General features: G+C 46.2%; 1 protein-coding gene across 6 annotated transcripts in view; it reads left to right on the forward strand.

Annotated features, from left to right (window-relative positions):
* ARAP1 (ArfGAP with RhoGAP domain, ankyrin repeat and PH domain 1) overlaps positions 1 to 24,875 on the forward strand; it is a 331,554-nt gene that overhangs the window by 205,315 nt on the left and 101,364 nt on the right. For all 6 annotated transcript variants that reach the window (XM_033947923.1, XM_033947925.1, XM_033947924.1 and 3 more), the window contains one exon: positions 5,973 to 6,147. In XM_033947923.1, the coding sequence (XP_033803814.1) occupies positions 5,973 to 6,147 (175 nt within the window). The remainder of the gene's footprint in view (positions 1 to 5,972; positions 6,148 to 24,875) is intronic.

Raw genomic sequence — 24,875 nt, forward strand, 5'->3', positions numbered from 1 at the left:
AACCTCCATGTGAATCATTTGCATGCAAACTTTTTAGTGCATCAATAGCTCTTTTTGAATCGGCCAAAAAATCAGATCGGAGGATGGGGGGGGGGGGGGGAGGGGCGCTAGAGAGCCCGAAGTGAATGGCAGCAGCAGCGATTAATCAATAAATAGAGAAAATCTTCCAACCTTGCTGTTCTTCAATTTCAACTGTCAGAAAGTACTACTGCTCAGCTCTGATATCATCTATTTTTCAACGGATGAAATGGCTTCTGCCAAAATAAGTAAGCGACACAAGCCTGAGCCAAGATCCCCTTCAAAAACTCCTCTACTAACTACTGAAAATGGCGCCAGCTCTGAAATCCTCGAGGAGCTGAGGGAGATGAAAGAACTCGTTCAGGATATAAAAGCTGATATTGCCAAATTAAGAGAAGACTTCACAAATCTATCGATACAACAATCATAGATTTGGAAATGAAATCTGAGGTAATGAACAAAAATGTCAAGCAACTTCAAAAACAAATAAACTTCCTTGAACAAGAATTTGAAGACACAGATAACCGTGCCAGAAGGAGCAACTTGCGAATTCTTGGAATTCATGAAGGACAGGAAGGACCCGATGTGAAATTCATGGAACATTGGCTACCAAAAGTGCTGAATCTCAGAAAGCAAAAGCTAGTGCTCCACTAAAATCTGATGGTAGAGATGGGAACCTGCTTTGGCATTTTTTATCCTTCCCGACTTCACATATCACCTATCAAAATGTCACCAAGGACTATGTGGACCCTCTGAAGGTGGAAGAATTCTTGGAGCTACACCAGCCTACCCCTATCGATCGGGTTTGAGACACAAGACACAACATCATCTCTGCCATCACTGACTGGCCTTCTCTCCACGTGCAAGTTTGTGCTGTTTTCCTCCTGCAGCGCCTGCCATCTTTGTCTTCGCTGAAGATAGATTCCCCTATCTTTACACTAACGAAGCAAAACTATTAATAAAACTTTTACTTCTGTGTTCTTTATTAAGAGTTGACGTTCGCTGGTTCTGTTAAGTAGATTACTGTTTATTTCCTCTTTTTATTTCAATATTGCAGTGTACGATCTCCTTTTATAACGCCATTTGTTTTATCTGGAGCCCTGTCAGCTGTATATAATTCTCGTTTTATTTTCTTTCACTTATCCTCTAATGCCTAATACTTCTTTTTTTTTTATGTTAATGATATCTTTCATTTATTCAGGAAGCCAGTCTGCAACGTCCTTTGTAATCTAGCAATGTTAGCATCCAAAACAGCTAGCCCATTCCTAAAATCCTGTTCATCATGTGATGTAAATGTTGAGAAGGAAGACAAGCTCCTTCTGTCACAACATATCTTCCCGCTTTGATGTTTATTTAGTCTACAACAATGGTGACCGCCTCAATTGTCTAAACTATTTCTTCTATACATAATTTATATTGCTGAAAACCTAAGTATTTCTCTCCCTGCTTTGATGTTTGATTAGTTATGTTATACTGTTATCAGCCTGTATAATTTATTTGCTCAATATAATTGCGGAGGTGGTTTCAGTGTTTACTTAGCCTCCTAGACTATCGGCCTAATTGCTTTGCGTACTCTCCCCTGCTCAACCTCATTAAAAGAAAGATTGCCGCTCAGTCAGTTTCCTGCAAAGACCAGACAACCGCTTTCATTACCTAGTCCCCACTTCAGGCACAAGGGGCTAGATTCACTAAGCAAACCGATCTTGCACCGATCAGTTTGCAACCTGATTTACCTCCGACCCGATTCACTAACCTCTGTCCCGATTATCCTCCGATCCGCGCATGCAAATGAGGGGGAACGACATTCAAATGTAGGCAGGCAGCGATTCACTAACCAAAAACTGCAACACCGATTGGGCTGGCCGATCAGCAAACAATAATAATAATAATAATAAGTGACTGCTGGGGACCAATCGTTCACTGCTTTCCGACTGCATCTCCTGCTCTCTGCCCCGAATTTACAGCTCTCTTCTCCTGTCCTCTCTGCCCCAAGTGCCGCCCTGCTTCTGCCGCGACTCTCCTGCTCTCTCTGCCCCGACTTTCCAGCTTTCTGCCCCTGACTCTCCTGCTCTGTGCCCCGAGCGCTGCCCTGCTTCTGCCGCGACTCTCCTGCGCTCTCTGCCCCGAGCGCTACCCTGCTTCTGCCCTGGCCTTCCCCAGCAGTGCGAGCCCATGGTTTTAACCTGTGGGTTTAAAGCACCTACTCAGATCTTTGCAGTTCAATGTGCTTTTGGTATTATTTTTATGATAGTACTTACCTTATTGGGAACTATGGTTTGCAAACATTTTTCTCTTATGTTTGTATGCTAGTATGGTTAAAATTTGTAACTTATACTTTTGGAAAACTGAATAAAGAAATTGAACTTAAAAAAAATAACAGGGAACACTAATCTAATCTTTGATTTTTTACACCGATTCATCCCAACAGGAGGGCTCGACTTGGTTAACAAAATATTAATAAAATTATACAGGAGATTAGAACAGAAACTATATCTTTTAGGCCAAAATTTTATGTTTTATGATTGATTATTTGAAAATGAAGGATCACTAGTACATTTCTGAAATACAAATGTCTTCAGGACTTTACGAAAAGTGGGTAGATGAGAAAGAACTCTAATTATAGAAGGAAGGTCATGCCAAACTTTTACGAATAAAAAAGAAACTGTGACCTCCCTTTCTCACCTCCCAGGATAAAACCAAAATATAGCTGGGATCCAGAAGGTCCATCCTCTACTCCCAAAGAGATTTTCCAAAACTGTAGCAGGCCGAGAGACCCAACTTTTCCCCAATTCTTTGTAAGGCTCCCCTCCTGCTTCCCATCTCCCCTAGCTTTTAAAAAGAGGTTACGAGGTCCCCAGCAGTGACCCTGAAGAACGACAGCTGTGCAAACGATTAGATAACATTTTTGCTCTTCTGTAGTGAGCCAGGAATGCTGTGAGACCTGCCCAGTCGTCAGTCAGAAGAGGGTTACTGATCAGGGCACGAAAGATAAACCCTTTGTTCATGGGAGGAACTGAAAACGGTCATTTGGGGGTACACCATGTCTTTGCAGTGTTATCAGTGCAGCGTGCGCTCCTTTGGGTTATCGATCCTTTATTGCAGCACGGATTCCTTGTTTCTTGATTTTCTCCTCCAGTGCCGTCCTCTTAAGTTAATGCTAAAAAATTCAGCATAAAATGAGCCATCTGCGGACACACTGAGCTGTGAGTGCAGGGCACCCTTTCATGTATTTTGCAGCACTCTGGCTGTTATTGTAGACAATACGATGAAACCTTCCGCCCAATGTGGGGCGGCAGCCAAAAAAGCAAACAAGATGTTAGAAATGATTAAAAAAGGGATGGTTAACAAGACTAAAGATATTATAATGCCTCTGTATCACTCCATGGTACGACCTCATCTGGAGTATTGCGTTCAATTCTGGTCTCCTTATCTCAAGAAAGATATTGTGGTGCTAGAAAAGGTTCAAAGAAGAGCGACCAAGATGGTAAAGGGGATGGAACTCCTCTCGTATGAGGAAAGACTAAAACGGTTAGGGCTCTTCAGCCTGGAGAAGAGACGGCTGAGGGGAGATAGCATTGAAGTCTACAAAATCCTGAGTGGAGTAGAACGGGTCACTCCGTCAAAATTTACAAAGACTAGGGGACACTCTATGAAGTTACAGGGAAATAATTTTAAAAACTAATAGGAGGAAATTTTTTTCACTAAGAGAATAGTTAAGCTCTGGAACACGTTGCCAGAGGATGTGGTAAGAGTGGATAGCGTAGTTGGCTTTAAGAAATGTTTGGATAAGTTCCTGGAGGAAAAGTCCATAGTCTGCTGTTGAGAACATAGCATGGAATGCTGCTACTATTTGGGTTTTTGCCATGTCCTTGTGACCTAGATTGGCCACTGTGGAAACAGGAGACTGGGCTAGATGGATCACTGGTCTGACCCAGTACAGCTAATCACATGCTCTTATGTCCTGGGTCTTCTGTACTATGACTAATGTACCTGGAGCAATGGGGATTACGTGACTTGCTCAGGGTCGCAAAGAGCAGTGTGGGGTTTGAACCTACAACCTCAGGGTGCCAAGGTTGTAGCTCCAATCACTGCACCACCCGCTCTCGCACACTGTGGGCGTGCACTGCTTTACTTCAAATGTTGTGCTCCACCATGCACTGTGATTACTGTGCTCTGCCTGCACTGGACTGCCTGCATGCTATGACTGTGCTGTGTTTTACGCTCTGTTATTCTGGACTGTGCCTGCGCTGTGGCTGTAGCATTCCATCTGGAAGTGTCCTACACTCTGTTGTACTGTTTTATGACTGTGTCATCCTCCTTACCTTGCAACTGCTGACCTGTGTCCATGCTCTGTGCCGTTCTGTTGATGTACTGTGTCCTGTAACAATAGCTTATTGCAGGACTGAATGCTTCAGACTTGCTTTGTTGGGCTCTCCTGGCAGCTCCTATACAGGTACACTTCTCCCTCCGTATTCGCGGTTTCCGTATCTGTGGTTTCGATTATTCGCGACTTTTTGACCGCTGTCTCCGCCACCCCAAAAACATCATCAGTCAAATTTTTTTCCGTTTAGTGTTCTGTACAGTACCCTGAAATCGCTGGTTGCTTGCCTGCCCCCTCTAAATTTCTATTCGCTCTAGGGGAACGCCATTCATGCCTCTCTCAATACCTATTGGTGATAATGTCTGTCAGTCGTGAAGTCCGGCTGAATAGGGCGGGAGCCAGTGGCGATGGGTTGCACTTTAGCTGCCTCTTTCTCGCTTACTAATTGGTTTGGGGTTTATTTTGTATTGGTTGGTGGTTGTTTTTTTACCCCCTCCTCCCTCCCCTCTCTCGCACCCTCTCTTACCACTTTTATTTGCCATATAGCCCAACAACAAAAAGAAGAACAAGAGCAGCAAAAGAGTGCCAACTTCCCTCTCCCCCCCACGTGCCCATATGCTGGCGGCTGCGGTGCTGATGCTCCTGCAGGATTTGCATAAGTCAGTTCAGCCCGATATTGTCCGCGTCTCAGTCTCGCTTTCCCCTCCCCCCACCCCCGTTTTCTGGCGAGCAGCTGCGGGGTTTCACCCTCCCTCCCCAGTGTTATACCGGTACCAATTCAGTAGCAGCGGGCTGGGGGTTTCGAGGATGCAAATGTCCGACCCACTTGGCTTTCAAGAGCTGGAGGAGAGGGTGGTAGCGAGAGTTCTTCTGACAAATTGCTCGCCTGCCCTGAAATCGCTGGCTATTCGCGGTTTCTTTAGTAAAAATGGTGGCAGATCCCTAAAACCGTGAACAACATATTGAAAAGTTATTTGTGGTTTTTCCGTATTCGCGCCTACATCCGGAACGCATCCACCGCGAATACGGAGGGAGAAGTGTACATGATTTAAAGGTGGTACCACAAAAATCAGCTGTCTCTCAGGCAGGCTTGTCTTGACCTGGTATCCACATGCCTGCTAATGGCGGGTGGGGGTGGGAGTTGCGCTCTACCTGTCCTTGCAAGCACACGACTTCCTTCTACCTGGGAGGCTGGCCAGCAGCTCAGACCTCGGTTTGTTTTTGTTCGGGAGAAGTCTGCTCCTCCTCCTTTTCCTTGGCTTGTGCTGTTCGTAATAGTCAGGGGACCTGCAGGAATCTGGCTTCTTAGCTCTGCTCCAAGAAGCCTCACCCCACCCCATGACATCAGCCAGGGCTCCTTCAGGGGAAAGAGGAAAATAAACCTTTCCAGTTCCCTTTTAGCCCTCTGCCGTTTTCCATCTGGGTGTGGAGCTCCCGGAGTCTGCAGTCACGCTTCACCCTCTTGTCTTTACATCTCCTTGCACTGAGGATCCTGGAGCTGGTTCGCTCCTTGTTGGGCTGTGAGAGGGGAGTTCTCTTGTCTTGCCCCCATTCTTCATCTGTCTTATTTTGTGCTCCTTGCATTATATTCCTCCTGACCACATGCGCCCTTCACTCTTCCATTCTGCCACAGGCTCTATGCGCTGCTGTGACCACCAGCGACTTGGCTGAGACGCAGTCCCTGGTCTTCTGCGGGGCAGAGGTGGGCTGCTTCTCGGGGGACCCCGCACACCCAAGCCCCATCACGCTGGCCGAGGACGCAGGGCAGAGGCTGCAGATGGAATTCTTGCTCCAGAACAGGAACTCAGGTAAGAGCTGGGTGAAAGCAAGAAACCTGTTTTGCTGGGAACTGCAAATTACAAGACAGCAATGTGAAAGGTATCTTGGGATGACAGAAGGATGGAGCAGAGATCGCCCCCTCCTTCTCCTTCATTCCAGTCGGGCCCCAATAATGCAGACTCCCCCTCCCCCCCACCTCCGCAACAACTTAGTAACTTGTGCTAGCGCACATAACCGATGATATTTCAGTTCTGAGGCGCAACAAAAGATTGCGTACCTTTGTGGAGTGTGACGGGAAAATCCAGAGTGCGATCCTGCCCGTGATCTGACCACTTTCAACACGGGAAGTTAGAGACAATATGTTATATTACTACAGTATGAATTTCTCCACAGGGCTTGACGTAAATAAAAAAATAAAAAAATATCAATGTTTAAACATACTCCCAAAGTGTACCGTAGTGCTCAGCTCACCACCCTTGGTGCTTAATAGAAAACCAAACGCAGGTTGTCACTGCACTGCTAAAGGTCCCCGGCACCGTCTCTCAAAGCTTTCATTAATCAAAACTAGAAAGTACGTAAACATTTTTTTTACGTCGACTTATCTTATTTGCTGAGCTCTTATGAAGGACGGTGCCATTGTTCAGCTTCCTGCGCTTGCAATGTACCCCATTCGAGTCACCCAGCAGGTATATCCATGCCTCCTAACCCTCTACTCGAGTTTCGTGTGGAAACCGCTTCGTCAGGAGGGCGCATTGGCTGTATTCCTAAAGGGGACCCACAAAACGAACAATGATTGTGGCTGATTGTTCACATTGTCTTTATTCTGAGTATCCTGTGCTATTAGCCTGTGTTTCTTTAAGCCCTTTATAGAGAATTCTTAAAAAAACATGTTTTTAGTTTTTTGTGAAATCATGTATATATGGTGGCTGTGAATTCCACACTTTTGTTAATTGAAAGATTTGCTGTGATATGTTTTGTGTTTTGTGTCATTGAGAGTTGAGAATGATAGGATCAAGTGCTATGAAATACGTTGATCAACAGATCGACCTAACATAGTAACATAGTAAATGACGGCAGATAAAGACCTGAACGGTCCATCCAGTCTGCCCTGTAACTACATGCATTACAATTTCCTGATTAAATTACATTCTTTTCTGCTGTGACCAGTATTCTGTTTCCAACAGTGGCCAACCCAGGTCCCAAGTACCTGGTAAGACCCCAGATTGTATACTGCTTATCCTAGGAATAAGCAGTGGATTTCCCCCAACTCTTTCTCTTGTGCTCCAGGTCTCTCCTCCTCAGGTCTAAGATCTCTCTCCACTTCTAAAGCAAAGTCTCTCACTCTCTCTCCCCCAAGTTTAGCATCTTTCTTCTCACTGCGACTTCTCCATCTCTCCCATTCCTACCCCTAGGCACAGGCCTGACTCCTCTCCATCACTCCCTCTCTCCTCTTAGGGATCTGCCATCTCTCCATGAATCCTCCCAGCCCCTACGATCCAGCATCTGTCTATCTCTAACTAGTCCAGATTCTCTCTTATTATCATCCACTCTATCTGTTATATCCTCAACCTTTCCCTCTCCATTGCAATTGTGCCTGATGCCTTCAAATATGCCGTTGTTACACCACTCTTAAAAAACCCTCGCTGGGGATCAATAAGTACAAGGGGGCACTCAGAGAAATTGAAAGGGGAGAGGTTTAGAACAAACGCCAGGAAGTTCTTTTTCACACAGAGGGTGGTGGATACATGGAACGCGCTACCAGAGGATGTGATAAACAGGACCACGCTACAGGGGTTCAAAGAAGCTTTGGATAGGTACTTGGAAGACAAAGGGATTGAGGGGTACAGATAAGAGTAGAGGGATGGGATTAGAGGTAAGTTACAAAATTAATCAGGGACCACTGTTCAGGCACTAGGCCTGATGGGCCGCCGCGGGAGCGGACCGCTGAGCAAGATGGACCTCTGGTCTGACTCAGCGGGGGCAACTTCTTATGTTCTTATGGACCCTACCTACCCTTCCAACTCTAGTCCTGTCTCCTTCCTTCCCTTCTTATCCAAGCTTCTTGAACGTGCTGTTCACTGCCGTTGTCTTGATTTTCTTTCATCTCAAGCTATCCTTGACCCGCTTCAATCGGACTTTCGCCCTCTTCATTCTCCAGAAACTGCCCTTACGAAAGTCTCCAATGACCTGCTCCTGGTCAAATCCAAAGGCCTCTACTCCCACCTCATCCTTCTTGATCTATTTGCATCTTTTGACATGGCAAAGCACCACCTACTCATCAATACACTGCCCTCGCTTGGGTTTCAGGGCTCTGTTATTCTCTTCCTATTTCTCCCATTGCACTTTTAGCGTATACTGTGGTGGATCTTCCTCCACCGCCATCCGCTGTCGGTCGGTGCACCTCAGGGCTCTGTCCTGGGACCACTTTTTTTTTTCCCATCTCCACTTCTTCCACTGGTACTCTAAATAATAATAATAATAACTTTATTCTTTTATACCGCCATAACCAAAAGTTCTAGGTGGTTTACACTAAAAAGAGCTGGAGAATCGGCGAAATACAATAATACAGTAAAAAATACAAATATTTGTAAAATAGAATTTCAATAATAAAACTCACTAAGTAATAAACATAGCTTGCAGAATACATTTACCTAACCAAGGGTCTTATCTAAGAAGGCTGGATTTTTCTGTCTAAACCTGAGTAAGGGGCTTCTACATTAAAAGCAGATTTACCTTTTATTTGGTTTTGTAATTCTTAAGAAACCGGGTAAATATTACATTGGCTTCCTTTACAATGCAAAGTGCTCTCGATGGCACATCAGGTTCTATATCAGGGGTGCCCACACTTTTTGGGCTTGCGAGCTATTTTTAAAATGACCAAGTCAAAATGATCTACCAACAATAAAATAAAAAAATAACAACACAAAGCCCACTGTACGCAGAGAAAATGTGAATTATCATTTATATTCCGGGGTTTTTTCAAAGAGGTCAAGGCAGATGACTTTATGCAATGTCACCTCAGTAACAACTATACAAAAATAGACAAATATACCCCCTCTCCTTTTAAGGGGAGAGTGTGGCGCAGTGATGAAAGCTACAGCCTCAGCGCCCTGAGGTTGTGGGTTCAAACCCACACTGCTCCTTGTGACCCTGGACAAGTCACTTAATCCCCCCATCGCCCCAGGTACATTAGATAGATTCTGAGCCCACCGGGTTAGACAAGGAACAGTGCTTGAGTACCTGAATAAATTCAGGTAAACCGTTCTGAGCTCCCCTGGGAGAACAGTAGAGAAAATTGAATTGAATAAATAAAATAATAAAAAATTTACTAAACCGTGATAGTGGCTTTTTAGTGCAGGGAGCTGCGCTGAATGCCCCTCGCAGCTCCCAACGCTAAAAACAATTATCACGGCTTAGTAAAAGGGGGCCATAGTGCAAAATATAGACAGCAGATATAAAGTCTCAAAACGGACACATTTTGAGCACTAAATTGAAAATAAAATCATTTTTCCTACCTTTTTGTCTGGTGATTTCATGAGTCTCTGGTTGCACTTCCTTCTTCTGACTGTAAATCCAATATTTCTTTCTGTCTCTTTTCTTTCTGTCTCTTTCTTTCTCTCTCCCCCCTGCCCCCCCCCCAAGCCATCACGCCGATCTCTCCACTTCCACGATTCTTTCTCTCTCCCTGCCCCCCCCCCCTCCTCCAAGCCACCATGCCAATTTCTCCCTGCTTCTCCGAGCCAGCCTGACGCGTACAAGTGCTGAGCTCACAAGCCTTCCCTCCACCCCAACGTCAATTCTGACGAACAATTTCTGGGAACAAGAACAAGGGTCAATGTGTCTCCAATTCTATATATGAAATAATAGTACTGTTTTCTCTTTCTGCTGTCAGAGAGGAAGTTCTAGGCCAGCCAGGCAGCGATTGGCTGGCCCAGAACTTCCTCTCTGACATCAGAATTGACGTCATAGAAACATAGAAAGATGACGGCAGAAAAGGGCTACAGCCCATCAAGTCTGTCCACTCTACTGACCCACCCCATTAAGTCTGAGCGCTGATGACTTAGTTCCTTAGCTCGACCTTTGTAGGGATCCCACGTGGATGTCCCATCTATTCTTAAAGTCGAGCACGCTGGTGGCCTTGATCACCTGCACCGGAAGTTTGTTCCAATGATCCACCACCCTTTCTGTGAAGAAGTACTTCCTGGTGTCACCACTAAATTTCCCTCCTCTGAGTTTAAGCAGGTGCCCCCTTGTGACCGAGGGTCCCTTGGGAACGAATATGTCGTTTTCCACCTCGACATGACCTGTGACGTATTTAAATGTCTCAATCATGTCACCCCTTTCCCTGTGCTCCTCTAGAGTATAGAGCTGCAATTTGCCCAGTCATTCTTCGTATGAGAGACCCTTGAGTCCGGAGACCATTCTAGTGGCCATCCGCTGGACCGACTCGGCTCGAAGCACATCTTTACGGTAATGTGGCTTCCAGAATTGCACACAGTATTCCAGATGAGGTTTCACCATGGCTCTGTAAAGTGGCATTATGACTTCAGGTTTGCGGCTGACGAAGCTTCTCTTGATACATCCCATCATTTGCCTTGCCTTGGATGAGGCCTTCTCTACTTGTTTGGCAGCCTTCATGTCTGCACTGATGATTACCCCCAAGTCCCGTTCCTCTGAAGTCCTAGCTAGCGTTTCTCCATTCAAGGAGTATGTTCTGCATGGATTTCCGCTGCCGAGATGCATGACTTTACACTTCTTAAAGTGTAGCCCAGCTGCCATGTCGAGGACCAGTTTAAGGTCGAGGACATAGTAACATAGTAGATGACGGCAGATAAAGACCCGAATGGTTCATCCAGTCTGCCCAACCTGATTCAATTTAAATTTCTGGGCAAGAATCCAAAGCTTTACCCGGTACTGTGCTTGGGTTCCAACTGCCGAAATCTCTGTTAAGACTTACTCCAGCCCATCTATACCCTCCTAGCCATTGAAGCCCTCCCCAGCCCATCCTCCACCAAACGGCCATATACAGACACAAACATTCAAGTCTGCCCAGTACTGGCCTTAGTTCAATATTTAATCTTATTTTTTGATTCTAGACTCTTTGTGTTCATCCCACGCTTCTTTGAACTCAGTCACAGTTCTACTCTCCAACACCTCTCTCGGGAGCGCATTCCAGGCATCCACTACCCTCTCCGTAAAGTAGAATTTCCTAACATTGTTCTTGAATCTACCACCCCTCAACCTCAAATTATGTCCTCTGGTTTTACCATTTTCCTTTCTCTGGAAAAGATTTTGTTCTACGTTAATACCCTTTAAGTATTTGAACGTCTGAATCATATCTCCCCTGTCTCTCCTTTCCTCTAGGGTATACATATTCAGGGCTTCCAGTCTCTCCTCATACGTCTTCTGGTGCAAGCCTCCTATCATTTTCGTCACCCTCCTCTGGACCGCCTCAAGTCTTCTTATGTCCTTCGCCAGATACGGTCTCCAAAATTGAACACAATATTCCAAGTGGGGCCTTACCAATGACCTGTACAGGGGCATCAACACCTTCTTCCTTCTACTGACTACGCCTCTCTTTATACAGCCCAGCATCCTTCTGGCAGCAGCCACTGCCTTGTCACACTGTTTTTTCGCCTTTAGATCTTCGGACACTATCACCCCAAGGTCCCTCTCCCCGTCCGTGCATATCAGCTTCTCTCCTCCCAGCATATACGGTTCCTTCCTATTATTAATCCCCAAATGCATTACTCTGCATTTCTTTGCATTGAATTTTAGTTGCCAGGCATTAGACCATTCCTCTAACTTTTGCAGATCCTTTTTCATATTTTCCACTCTCTCTTCGGTGTCTACTCTGTTACAAATCTTGGTATCATCTGCAAAAAGGCACACTTTTCCTTCTAACCCTTCAGTAATGTCACTCACATACATATTGAACAGGATTGGCCCCAGCACCGAACCCTGAGGGACTCCACTAGTCACCTTTCCTTCCTTCGAGTGACTTCCATTAACCACCACCCTCTGGCGTCTGTCCGACAGCCAGTTTCTGACCCAGTTCACCACTTTGGGTCCTAACTTCAGCCCTTCAAGTTTGTTCAACAGCCTCCTATGAGGAACTGTATCAAAGGCTTTGCTGAAATCCAAGTAAATTACATCTAGCATATGTCCTCGATCCAGCTCTCTGGTCACCCAATCAAAAAATTCAATCAGGTTTGTTTGGCACGATTTACCTTTTGTAAAGCCATGTTGCCTCGGATCCTGTAACCCATTAGATTCAAGGAAATACACTATCCTTTCTTTCAGCAACACTTCCATTATTTTTCCAACAACTGAAGTGAGGCTCACCGGCCTGTGGTTTCCTGCTTCATCCCTGTGACCACTTTTATGAATAGGGACCACATCCGCTCTCCTCCAATCCCCAGGAATCACTCCCGTCTCCAGAGATTTGTTGAAGAAGTCTTTAATAGGACTCGCCAGAACCTCTCTGAGCTCCCTTAGTATCCTGGGATGGATCCCGTCTGGGATCCCGTCTGGGACTCGCGTTGCCTTTGCGATCGACCATTTGGGCAGCCCTGTTCTATACCTGGATGTTTTTGAGATTTGTTGGAGTTGTATTGTCCAAGATATGAAACTGTCATTGATGAAAGAGAGAAACGTGATACAAACCAGGGTCGGGAATTCTCCGTTTTCAATAGTAGGGGTGAAATTTCGGAGTTCATTGACAAATCAGTTACGATGATGCAAACCGAGAGATACTTTTAAGAAACTTTTGACGACACAGTTATTTGTCAAAGTACTTCAGTGAACAAAAATACAGTAAGTATTTCTGTGATACTTTTAAAAACCCATGAAGATTTAGGGCTCCTTTTAGGAAGCCGCGTTAGCGGTTTAATGCGTGTAATAGCGCACGCTAAACCGCCGGCCGCGCTAGCCGCTACCGCCTCCTCTTGAGCAGGCGGTAGTTTTTCGGCCAGCGCGGGGGTTAGTGTGTGATGAAAAGTCGTGTGGCTTAGTCAAAGGAGCCCTTAGTTACACGACAATGCAGTCATGGGAACGAAATGAATCTGTTCGTAGCGGAGGATGGAGGAGAGTCTATGACTATTTGCTGTATTGTAATGATAAGGGGGTATATGACATTTTTAATACACTTGAAACTTATTATTTTATGTTGCATTTTGTTTTCTAAACTGCCTAGACTTTAGGCGCTATATACATTTTTTAAATAATACATTTTATTGCCCTTAAATGCGTAGCATAACAGACACTCGAAATTGCAGGGAAATACTTTTAAAACCAATAGGAGGAAATTTTTTCACTTGGACAATAGTTAAGCTCTGGAAACGTTGCCAGAGGATGCGTGGTAAGAGCAGAGAGCATAGCTGATTTTAAGAAAGGTTTGGACAAGTTCCTGGAGGAAAAGCCCATAGTCTGTTATTGAGAAAGACTCAGGGGAAGCCACCGCTTGATCTGGATCGGTAGCATGGAATGTTGCTACTCTTTGGGCACAGGACAATTAAGTCATTGTGACATCACTGCTGAGGTTGGCTCTGAGGCACTGTGGAATGAGGCATTATGACATCACAATCTCAGCTCTGGAATGTTGCTCTCATTGGGGTTCCGGAATCTTGCTATTCTTTGAGATGCTGCAATGTTGCTACTCCTTGGGTATAGGACAATCAAACCATTGTGACATCACTGCTGAGGTTGGCTCTGAGGCACTGGTGGAATGAGGCATTATGACATCACAATCTCAGCTCTGGAATGTTGCTCTCATTGGGGTTCCGGAATCTTGCTATTCTTTGAGATGCTGGAATGTTGCTAGTCCTTGGTTTTTGGCCAGGTACTAGTGACCTGGATTGGCCACCATGAGAACGGGCTTCTGGGCTTGATGGACCATTGGTCTGACCCACTAAGGCTATTCTTATGTACCAATGCACAAAAACATTTCAACATAACAAACTTGCAGTTCAGGAATGTGGAAATACGACTTCAAAAACACAAGGAGCTCTGTATTAATTAAGAGCAGTCCTGGCACTGATGCTTCCTCCAAGCACTTGTGCTTGGACATGTGCCATCACTCCTGTGCTTTGATGGTGTAACTGTGCCTTCAGCATTCAGGTTTCGCATTTAAGAACATAAGCTTTGCCATACTGGGACAGACCAAAGGTCCATCATCTTGTTTCCAACAGTGGCCAATCCAGGTCACAAGTACCTGGCAAGATCCTAAGTAGTGAAACAGATTTTATGCTGCTTATCCTAGGAATAAACAATGGACTTCCTTAACTCCCTCTTAATAATGGCTTAAAGACGTTTACTTTTAGGAAAGTATCTAAACGTTTTTTTAAACCCTGCTAAGCTAATTGCCTCTCTTAAACTTGTAAGAGATCCCCAGAACTCCTCTCCCTCCTCTGCTGCCCCTTCCATCAAAAGCAATACAAAAGTAAAAAGGAGCAGAGGGGGAGGAGACATGTAGAGGCTGAGTTAGATATAACAGCACTAGAAAAGGTTCAAAGAAGAGCGACCAAGATGATAAAGGGAATAGAACTCCTCTCATGAGGAAAGACTAAAAAGGTTAGGGTTCTTCTGCTTGGAAAAGAGACGGCTGAGGGGAGGTAGGATTGAAGTCTACAAAATCCTGAGTGGAGTAGAACGGGTACAAGTGGATCGATTTTTCACTCCGTCAGAAATTACAAAGACTAGGGGACACTCGATGAAGTTACAGGGAAATACTTTTAAAACCAATAGGAGGAAATTTTTTTTCACTCAGAGAATAGTTAAGCCCTGGAACGGATCGCCAGAGGATGTGGTAAAAGCGGAGAGCGTAGTTGGTTTTAAGAAAGGTTCGGAAAAGTTCCTGGAGGAAAAGTCCATAGTCTGTTATTGACAAAGACATGGGGGAAGCCACTGCTTGCCCTGGACTGGTAGAATGGAATGTTGCTACTCTTTGGGGTTCTAGAATCTTGTTACTCTCTGGGATTCCGGAATCTTTCTATTCCTTGGGATTCTGTATGGAATGTTGCTACTCCTTGGGTTTGGGCCAGGTACTAGTGACCTGGATGGGCTACTGGACTTGATGGACCTTTGGTCTGACCCAGGAAGGCTATTCTTACGTTCTTATGAGTTAAAATGTTTTATGAGCATTTCAATGACGCTTGTTGTAGGTGGATTTTTGCGTGCTGTATTTTACTCAATTTGTGTTCGTGTGTTAAGTGCAATTCTGTAAAAGGCACTTCGAGTTGGGTTTCATGAATAGAATAGTTGCCTATTACCAGAACCTGTGCCCAACTGAGACGTGGTGTTAATCCCCGCACCTCAATTAGGCGCAGATCATGGAGTGCCCACGCCCCATCTGTGCCCCTCCTATGGCCACACCCTCTTTTTAAGTCAGCACACAAGAATTTGCATGCACATCTTTAGCAAGTTGTGAGTATGGATTCTAATTAGTGCTAATTAGCGTGGATAATTGATTACTGTCACCCATAAACTCCATAACCTTAAGGGGAACCATCTTTCTCATCTCACCCACAATTAGAATCCTGGGCGTGCATCTAGACCAGGGGTGTCAAAGTCCCTCCAGTCGGGTTTTCAGGATTTCCCCCATGAATATGCATTGAAAGCAGTGCATGCAAATAGATCTCATGCATATTCATGGGGGACATCCTGAAAACCCGACTGGAGGGACTTTGACACCCCTGGTCTAGACAGACAACTAAGGGCTCCTTTTATCAAGGTGCGGTACGGGTTTAACGCGCGTTAAACCGCCTGCCGCGCTAGTCGCTAACACCGCCACTGACGAGGCGTTAGTTTTTTGGCTTGCCGCGGGGGTTAGCGCGTGATGAATTGTCCGACGTGCTAACCCCGCTAGCGCACCTTGATAAAAGGAGCGCTAACTGTCCATGTCTGCCGAAATCAAAGGATTCTGCATGCTCTGGAAGCTCAGATCCATCATCACATACTTTGACCAGGCACCTTTCATTCTCCTAGTCCAGGGGTAGGCAATTCCGGTCCTCGAGAGCCGGAGCCAGGTCAGGTTTTCAGGATCTCCACATGAATATGTATGAGATGGATTTGCATGCACTGCCTCCTTGAGATGCAAATCTATCTCATGCAAATTTATTGTGGATATCCTGAAAACCTGACTTGGCTCCGGCTCTCGAGGACTGGAGTTACCCACCCCTGGTATAAAGCCTATGCTCCCATGACAACCCTAGAACCAGGGGTAGGCAATTCCGGTTCTCGAGAGCCAGAGCCAGGTCAGGTTTTCAGGATCTCCACCATGAATATGTACGAGATGGATTTGCATGCACTGCCTCCTTGAGATGCAAATCGATCTCATGCATATTTATTGTGGATATCCTGAAAACCTGACCTGGCTCCGGCTCTCGAGAACCGGAATTGCCTACCCCTGGACTAGTCCAATCACTAGTCCTAAGCATCCTGTATCATCATCTACTTGGCAGGACGACGCAAACACTTCCAGAAACTAAGCATTATTCAAAACACCTCTGTAAAGCTCATTCTTACTCAACCTGAACAAATTTGACCATATAACACCTTTCTATCAATTGAAAACCGAGTCCTTTTTAAACTCGGTTGTCTCTTCTATAAAGCTCTAAACGGTCCACTGCCCAACTATCTCACCAATCAGTTCTCATTTTCCAGACCCGGACGAACCAGTCGACCTCAGTCATTCTTTGCCTTCCCCTCAATTAAAGGTTACGCCCATAAAAGATTCATTACTAGGACTCCTATCCTTCCAAGAAGCTTTCAAAGATCCCGAATGGCGTCAACTGGTTCGATTTTCTACTTCTTACATACATTTCAGAAAGCTCCTAAAAACGCTCCTTTTCCCCAAACAGGACGATCCAGTCTAAATTGATTCCCTATTCCATATTGTTGCTTTAAGACCATGATCTATCCCACTTATAGAACTCTGCGAAATCTCCCTCTATATGTCGTATGTGTTCCTTGTAATTTTTCATATTCTCTCAAACGTTGTAGTTCGCTGCCTCCCTTCAGCTTTTCTTCCCGTTAACCGCCTCGAACCGAAAGGCTTTCTCGGTATATAAATAAAGGTTTATGTTATGTTATCAGTTTGAATTGGTTCATTACTCAAGTTGTGCGTGAGCCCAAATTTGCAAGCGTAATCAATAAATGCGTGGATGAGGAGATGGTGTGAGGAAGAAGGATTCCACTTCGTGAGGAACTGGACGACGTTCTGGGGCAAGAGCAAGCTCTACAGGAGAGATGGATTGCACCTGAGCACAGCGGGAACTAGACTTCTAGCAAACAATGTCAAGAGAGGAATAGAACAGGCTTTAAACTAAGAAGAAGGGGAAAGCCGACAGTCGACCAAGCGTCGATGTTTCGGAAAAAGGTATCCCGTGAAGATACTGAGGGGAAAAAAGGCTGGGAAGAAACACTGGACAAATTACAGGAGTCGACTAACCAAGAAGAGAAGGTGAGAAAGATTGTAGCCAAAGAGAAGTATCTAAAGACCGAAGCACAGGGAAAGGAATTAAAGGCAGCAAAATTCCAGGAGCTAAATTGCATATATACTAATGCAAGGAGCCTAAGAAACAAAATGGGGGAATTAGAAGCCATGATCATTGCGGAGGACATAGACATCATTGGAATCTCTGAAACATGGTGGAATGAGGAAAGCAAATGGGATACAGCACTGCCGGGGTACAAGCTCTATCGCCAGGACAGGTCAGGACAGAAAGGCGGTGGGATAGCACTATACATAAAAGAAAGCATACAATCGACAAGAATGGACACAGCGGAGACTACCAACAAACTAGAATCACTATGGGTTAAAATACCAGGAAGGAAAGGGCCTGAAATAAAGATAGGCCTATACTATCGTCCACCCGGACAAACCGGAGACATCGATGAAGAAATGGAAGCCGAGATGAAGCGAGAATGCAAAGGCGGTAACACGGTTATTATGGGAGACTTCAACTACCCCGGGATAGACTGGAGTCTCGGAAGCTCAAGATGCGCTAGGGAGACAGAATTTCTGAAGGCTGTACAAGATTGCTTCATGGAACAGCTTGTTAGAGAACCGACAAGAGGAAATGCCACTCTGGATCTAATCCTAAATGGGCTAAAGGGACCTGCAAATGAAGTGGAAGTAGTGGGACCGTTGGGAAACAGCGATCATAATATGATCAAGTTCAAGATGGAAGTAGATGAAAGGAAAGAGAACCATAGCGACAACTTTTAACTTCAGGAAGGGTAACTACGAAGCAATGAGGGGAATGGTAAAGAAGAAACTTAGGAACACTTCCCAAAAATGGCAGACGGTAGAACAAGCCTGGTCCTTTTTCAAGGACACGGTGAGCGAGGCGCAAAATCTATATATCCCCAGATTCAGAAAAGGGTGCAACAAGAGTCGAATAAAAGACCCGGCGTGGATAACTAAAATAGTGAAGGAAGCGATAAGCAATAAGAAAAATTCATTCAGAAAATGGAAAAGGGACAAAACTGAGGTAAACTGGAGAGAGCATAGGAAATATCAAAAAGAATGTCACCGTGTGGTTCGAAAAGCCAAAAGAGAGTATGAAGAGAGACTAGCCAGGGAAGCACGAAATTTCAAACCGTTCTTTAGATATGTTAAAGGGAAACAGCCGGCTAGGGAGGAGGTGGGACCACTGGATGACGGAGACAGGAAGGGAGCGGTGAAGGAAGAGAAAGAGGTCGCAGAAAGACTTAACATGTTCTTTTCATCTGTATTCACAAACGAAGACACAACCAACATACCGGAACCTGAGCAATTCTTCAATGGAAATCAAGCACAAAAGTTAACATCCATAGAAGTGAGCCTTGATGATGTGCGCAGACAGATAGAAAAACTAAAAACTGACAAATCCCCGGGTCCGGATGGAATCCATCCAAGGGTGCTGAAGGAACTAAAGGAGGAAATAGCGGAACTACTACAGCAAATTTGCAACCTATCTCTGAAAACAGGTGTGATTCCAGAGGATTGGAAGATAGCCAACGTTACGCCCATCTTTAAAAAGGGATCAAGAGGAGACCCGGGAAACTACAGACCAGTGAGTCTGACCTCTGTTCCGGGGAAAATGGCGGAAGCACTAATAAAAGAAAAAATTGATGAACATTTTGAAAAACACGAACTTCTGATAACCAGCCAACATGGTTTCTGCAGGGGGAGATCGTGTCTGACCAACTTATTGCACTTCTTCGAGGGAATTAACAAACAGATGGACAAAGGAGACCCCATAGACATCATATACCTAGATTTCCAGAAAGCCTTTGACAAGGTGCCTCATGAACGTCTACTCCGGAAACTGAAGAACCATGGGGTGGACGGAGACGTGCATAGATGGATCAGAAACTGGTTGGCGGGTAGGAAACAGAGGGTAGGGGTGAAGGGACACTACTCAGACTGGAGGAAGGTCACGAGTGGTGTTCCGCAGGGCTCAGTGCTCGGGCCGCTGCTATTTAATATATTCATAAATGATCTAGAAACAGGAACAAAGAGTGAGATAATAAAATTTGCGGACGACACCAAACTATTTAGTGGAGCTCGGACAAAGGAGGACTGTGAAAAATTGCAAAGAGACTTGGACAAATTGGGAGAATGGGCAGAGAGATGGCAGATGAAGTTCAATGTTGAGAAATGTAAAGTACTGCATGTGGGAATCAGAAACCCGAGGCACGGCTATACGATGGGAGGGATGTTATTGAATGAGAGTACCCAAGAAAGGGACTTGGGGGTAATGGTGGACATGACAATGAAGCCGACGGCACAGTGCGCAGCGGCCGCCAAGAGAGCGAATAAAATGCTGGGGATAATCAAGAAGGGTATTACAACAAGAACGAAAGAAGTTATCCTGCCGCTGTACCGGGCAATGGTGCGTCCGCATCTTGAGAACTGCGTCCAGTATTGGTCACCATACCTTAAGAAGGATATGGTGTTACTCGAGAGAGTTCAGAGGAGAGCGACACGACTGATAAAGGGGATGGAAGGCCTTTCATATGCTGAGAGATTGGAGAAACTGGGTCTCTTTTCCCTGGAGAAGAGAAGACTTAGAGGGGATATGCAGTGGCGTACCTAGGGTATGTGGCACCCGGGGCCCATCATTTTTTGACACCCCCCCCCCCCCCCTCATGGAAAAATTTTTTTTTTTTTTTTTTGCAATAACCATGAAATGGAATAAATGGTCAGAATAGAAACAGGCAGTGAAAATTTTATTTTATTGAACCTCATTTATGTAACCATTATTCCAAACATAACATAACATAAATTATGTCGGAATTGTCATGACATCAGAAGTACATATGGAGTAGTTGCAGGTGATGCTTGGGACAGTTCTGATTATGTTAGTTTGGTTTTATGTGTTTTTTGAATAGAAGGGTTTTTATTTCTTTTTTTAAGGTTTTGTAGTTTGTGGTCGAGGTCAATAGGTTGTAGAGTTGGGGGTCAAGTGTTGCAGCTCGAATGGCTAGGAGGTTGTCGAACAGTTTTTTTCTTTTGACGTTTTTGGTTGGAGGGTGTGTGAATGGTGCGTGAGTTCTCCTATGTCTGTTTGAAGTGGATTGAATTATTTAGCTGAAGAAATTAGTTACCCCCCATTCCACACACATTAATTCTCTTCCATTTTTGTTCCCATTATAAAAAAACACTGATAAGTTCCCAGGAAAAAAATACATTAAAATAAGAAGTGAAAACAAAGGCCCCTACAGATGAGAACATAACATAAGAATAGCCTAACTGGGTCACACTAATGGTCCATCATGCCCAGTAGCCCATTCTCATGGTAGCCAATAGTGCTGCCCGATTCAGAGAAAAATATTTCATTCGATTCGATTCACCCTGTTGAATCGATTTTTCGATTAGATTCACTGTTAATGACACCGCTTTTTAAGTTTAAACAAAGTATAACAATAAATTTCACAACAACAATAAATTTCACAAAGTACTTAAAAAAAAAAAAATCACATTTTTCCATTAAAGCAGTTCTGGAGACATTTGCTTGAACAGTCTTTTTTCCCAGTCCATAAGCAAGCAATATGAAAAAGATTTCCTTAATTATCTACTCAAACATTTTTGCTATTTACTTTCATTGTACCTAGACTATTATTCAGTAGAAAAAATTTAGTTTGTTCAATCAAGCAGAACATTCACTCATAGAAGTCCAATGTCCACACAGGATTTGATTGAACAAACCATATTTTTTCTACTGAATAATAGTTTAGGTATACTGAATAGCAAAAATGTTAAAGCCACACAGAAAAGCAGTAAAAGTCAATAGGTTCTCCAAGTGGGAACAACCTGATGTCTCAGCACTTGAGGAAAAGACCACGTAATAATGTTTATAAGATAAATCATATAAATGATTATACTGAAGCAGGGTGTCCTCAGCGTGAGAGGTAAGCGAGAGGAGAGAATTCTCCAGTGCTTTACACAATAAGGCTCCTCTGCCTGCAGTGCACACCATCATAGGACACCTCAGGTGTGCTCAAATTAATCAATGTGATAAATTAAACAGTGATAAACAATTGGTCAATCACAAGAGTGCAAGATCAAACAGGTTGTTCCCACTCAGAGAACCTATTGACTTTACTGCTTTTCTGTGTGAGTAGATAATTAAGCAAATTTCTGATAGCCTACAGAACTGATTCTCACCTTCCATCCCCAGCCCCCAAGACTTACCAGACCCCCCCTGCCGATGCATTTACTTACTGCCTGAACTGGATATTAAATCGTGGGGAAGAGAGGAGAAATGCGGGGAAAGAGCCAGCCAACACTAGTATTTGTTGCTGCTGAGTGCACCAATCCAGGGCAAGTAGACGCTTCCCCCATGTCTTAATAACAGACAATGGACTTTTCCTCCAGGAATTTGTCCAAACCTTTCTTAAAACCAGCTACGCTATCTACTTTTAACATAACTTCTGGCCACTTCATTTTTAAGCTTAGATCTTTCCTTCCAAACAGAGACCTTGCTAGATGTCAAATACAGCACAAGGTAACTTCACATGGACTTAACTGTGCAGGAAATGAATCTCCTCATACACCCACCATATAGTGCAAAAATGTGCAAAGGTCTGTTTTTTTCTTTCGATCACTACATAGCCTAATGCCACACAAGCAGCGCTGTTACAAACATATTCTGAAGGTCAATGCTAAGGTTGACAAAGTTTCCTTCCTTGGACCAGAAGGAGATACTGACAAACCACTGGAAGAGATTCTAAAACAACTACCCAGAAATAACACCCAAAGACCCACTCAGTGTGTGAACCAGTTGAGTGGAGTGGACTAACTGGGGGTGGAAATGGGCCCAGAGTTTGCTCAGCAGAATTTCCCAGACTACCTCTTCCTCTCAACACACTGACATGCTACCACCACCACCAACACTAGGAACACCTCACCGAGTATGCCAGCAATGCTTATAAACTTTATAAAACACATTATTATATTTTCTTATAAAGCATATATTTTAACTGAACTCAGCCTTGCCATTCACAAAAATAGAAAAGTTCCCATTTCAAGCTGTCTCATGTACACTTTTCAAATCTAACATATTGTAATCACAAAACAGAAAATAAAATTATTTTTTCTACCTTTTGTTCTCTGATCAATATTCAAATCTTGTTGGTCCCAGGCTCTTGTTGTCTTGCTTGCCAGGGTCTCCTTTCTCCGTGCTAACCATCCGTCTGCCATCTCTGTTCTCCCCTTCCGTTTCCCTTCCCTCTCCCGGAGATCTGGCATCTTTCCTTTTTTTTGTCTCCATCCACAGATTCACCTTTTCTCAACTCCCCACCACCCCAGGATCCACCATCTCTCCCTTTCTGTTCCCAACTATCCTCCTATCCAGTATCTCTATCCCCCCTCCACACCATCCCCTGTTTCCAAGTTCTCTCCCTTTCTGTTCCTTCCCTCCCTAAATCCCATTATGCACCATCTCTCTCCCACTCCTCTGTTTTTAGACCCATTATTTCTAACCCCCAAAGTCTGGCATATGCACGTATCTTTGAACCCCCCCTTCCCTCTCTCCCTCTGTGTACTTTTACACCAGGACCCCCCTCCCCCGAAGGTCTGTCCCCCCTCAGAAGGGCTACACCCCACCCCTGAAGACCTGCACCCCCCGAAGGACTTTACCTCCCACCCGAAGGTCTGTCCCCCTCTGAACGCCTAAACCCCACCCCTGAAGGCCTGCACCCTCCCCGAAGGATTGTACCCCCCACCCGAAGGTCTGTCCCCCCCTGAAGGCCTGCACCCATCCCGAAGGCCTGCACCCACCCCGAATGCCTGCACCCACCCCGAAGGCCTGCACCCACCCCGAAGGCCTGCACCCCCGAAGGCCTGTCCCCCCCCCCTTGAAGGCCTGACCCCCCCTTGAAGGCCTGCCTGCTTGTCCCCCCTTGAAGGCCTATCCCCCCTTAAAGGTCTGCCTGTCCCACCCCCTTGTAGGCCTGTCCCCCCTTAAAGGTCTGCCTGTCCCACCCCCTTGTAGGCCTGTCCCCCCCCTTGAAGGCCTGACCCCCCCTTGAAGGCCTGCCTGCTTGTCCCCCCTTGAAGGCCTGTCCCCCCCTTGAAGGTTGGCACCCCCCCAAAGGCCTGCACCCCCTTGAAGGCCTGTCCCACCCCCTTGTAGGCCTGTCCCCCCCTTGAAGGCCTGCCTGCTTGTCCCCCCTTGAAGGCCTGTCCCCCCCCTTGAAGGCCTGCACCCCCCCCCTTGAAGGTTGGCACCCCCCCAAAGGCCTACACCCCCTTGAAGGCCTGTCCCACCCCCTTGTAGGCCTGTCCCCCCCTTGAAGGCCTGCCTGCCTGTCCCCCCCTTGAAGGCCTGCACCCCCTTGAAGGTCTGCACCCCCCCCGAAGGCCTGCACCCCCCCGAAGGCCTGTCCCCCCACTTGAAGGCCTGCCTGCCTGTCCCCCCCTTGAAGGCCTGCACCCCCTTGAAGGTCGGCACCCCCCCTGAAGGCATGCACCCCCCCTGAAGGCCTGTCCCCCCTTGAAGGCCTGTCCCCCCCCCCTTGTAGGCCTGCACCCCCTTGTAGGCCTGTCCCCCCCCCCTTGTAGGCCTGTCCCCCCCCTTGAAGGCCTGCCTGCCTGTCCCCCCCTTGAAGGCCTGCACCCCCTTGAAGGTCTGCACCCCCCCCCGAAGACCTGCACCCCCCCTTGAAGGCCTGCCTGCCTGCCTGCCTGTCACCCCCCCTCCCCCTTGAAAGTCTGCCTGCCCGCCCGCCCGCCCCACCCTGAAGGCCTGATGCCCCGACCCACCCCGAAGGACCATTCGCCCCCCTGGCCTCCCCGCACTACCTATGAAGCAGCCGCAGCAGGATCGCGACGTCAGCTATCTTTGCGCTGCTTAGGAGCTGCTTCCTGCGCCGGGCTACCTTAAGCTACTGCCCCCCCCACGCCCGAAGGACCGCTCGCCTCACTGACCTTCCAGCACCCCTATGAAGCAGCCCGCAGCAGGATCGCGACGTCAGCAATCCCTCAGCTGCTTGGGCGCTGCTTCCTGCGCCGCGGTCCCGCCCCCTCCTCTGACGTCAGAGGAGGGACGGGACCGCGGCGCAGGAAGCAGCGCCCAAGCAGCTGAGGGATTGCTGATGTCGCGATCCTGCTGCGGGCTGCTTCATAGGTGTGCTGGAAGGTCAGTGGGGCGAGCGGTCCTTCGGGCGTGGGGGGGGGACTGAGCGGCAAGGCCGGGAACACCCCCTCAGGGCTGGTACCCGGGGAGGCCCGCCCCCCCCGCCCCCCCCTAGGTACGCCACTGGGGAT

This window comes from Geotrypetes seraphini, chromosome 6, assembly GCF_902459505.1.
Source record: "Geotrypetes seraphini chromosome 6, aGeoSer1.1, whole genome shotgun sequence".
In the NCBI taxonomy this organism is placed as follows: domain Eukaryota; kingdom Metazoa; phylum Chordata; class Amphibia; order Gymnophiona; family Dermophiidae; genus Geotrypetes; species Geotrypetes seraphini.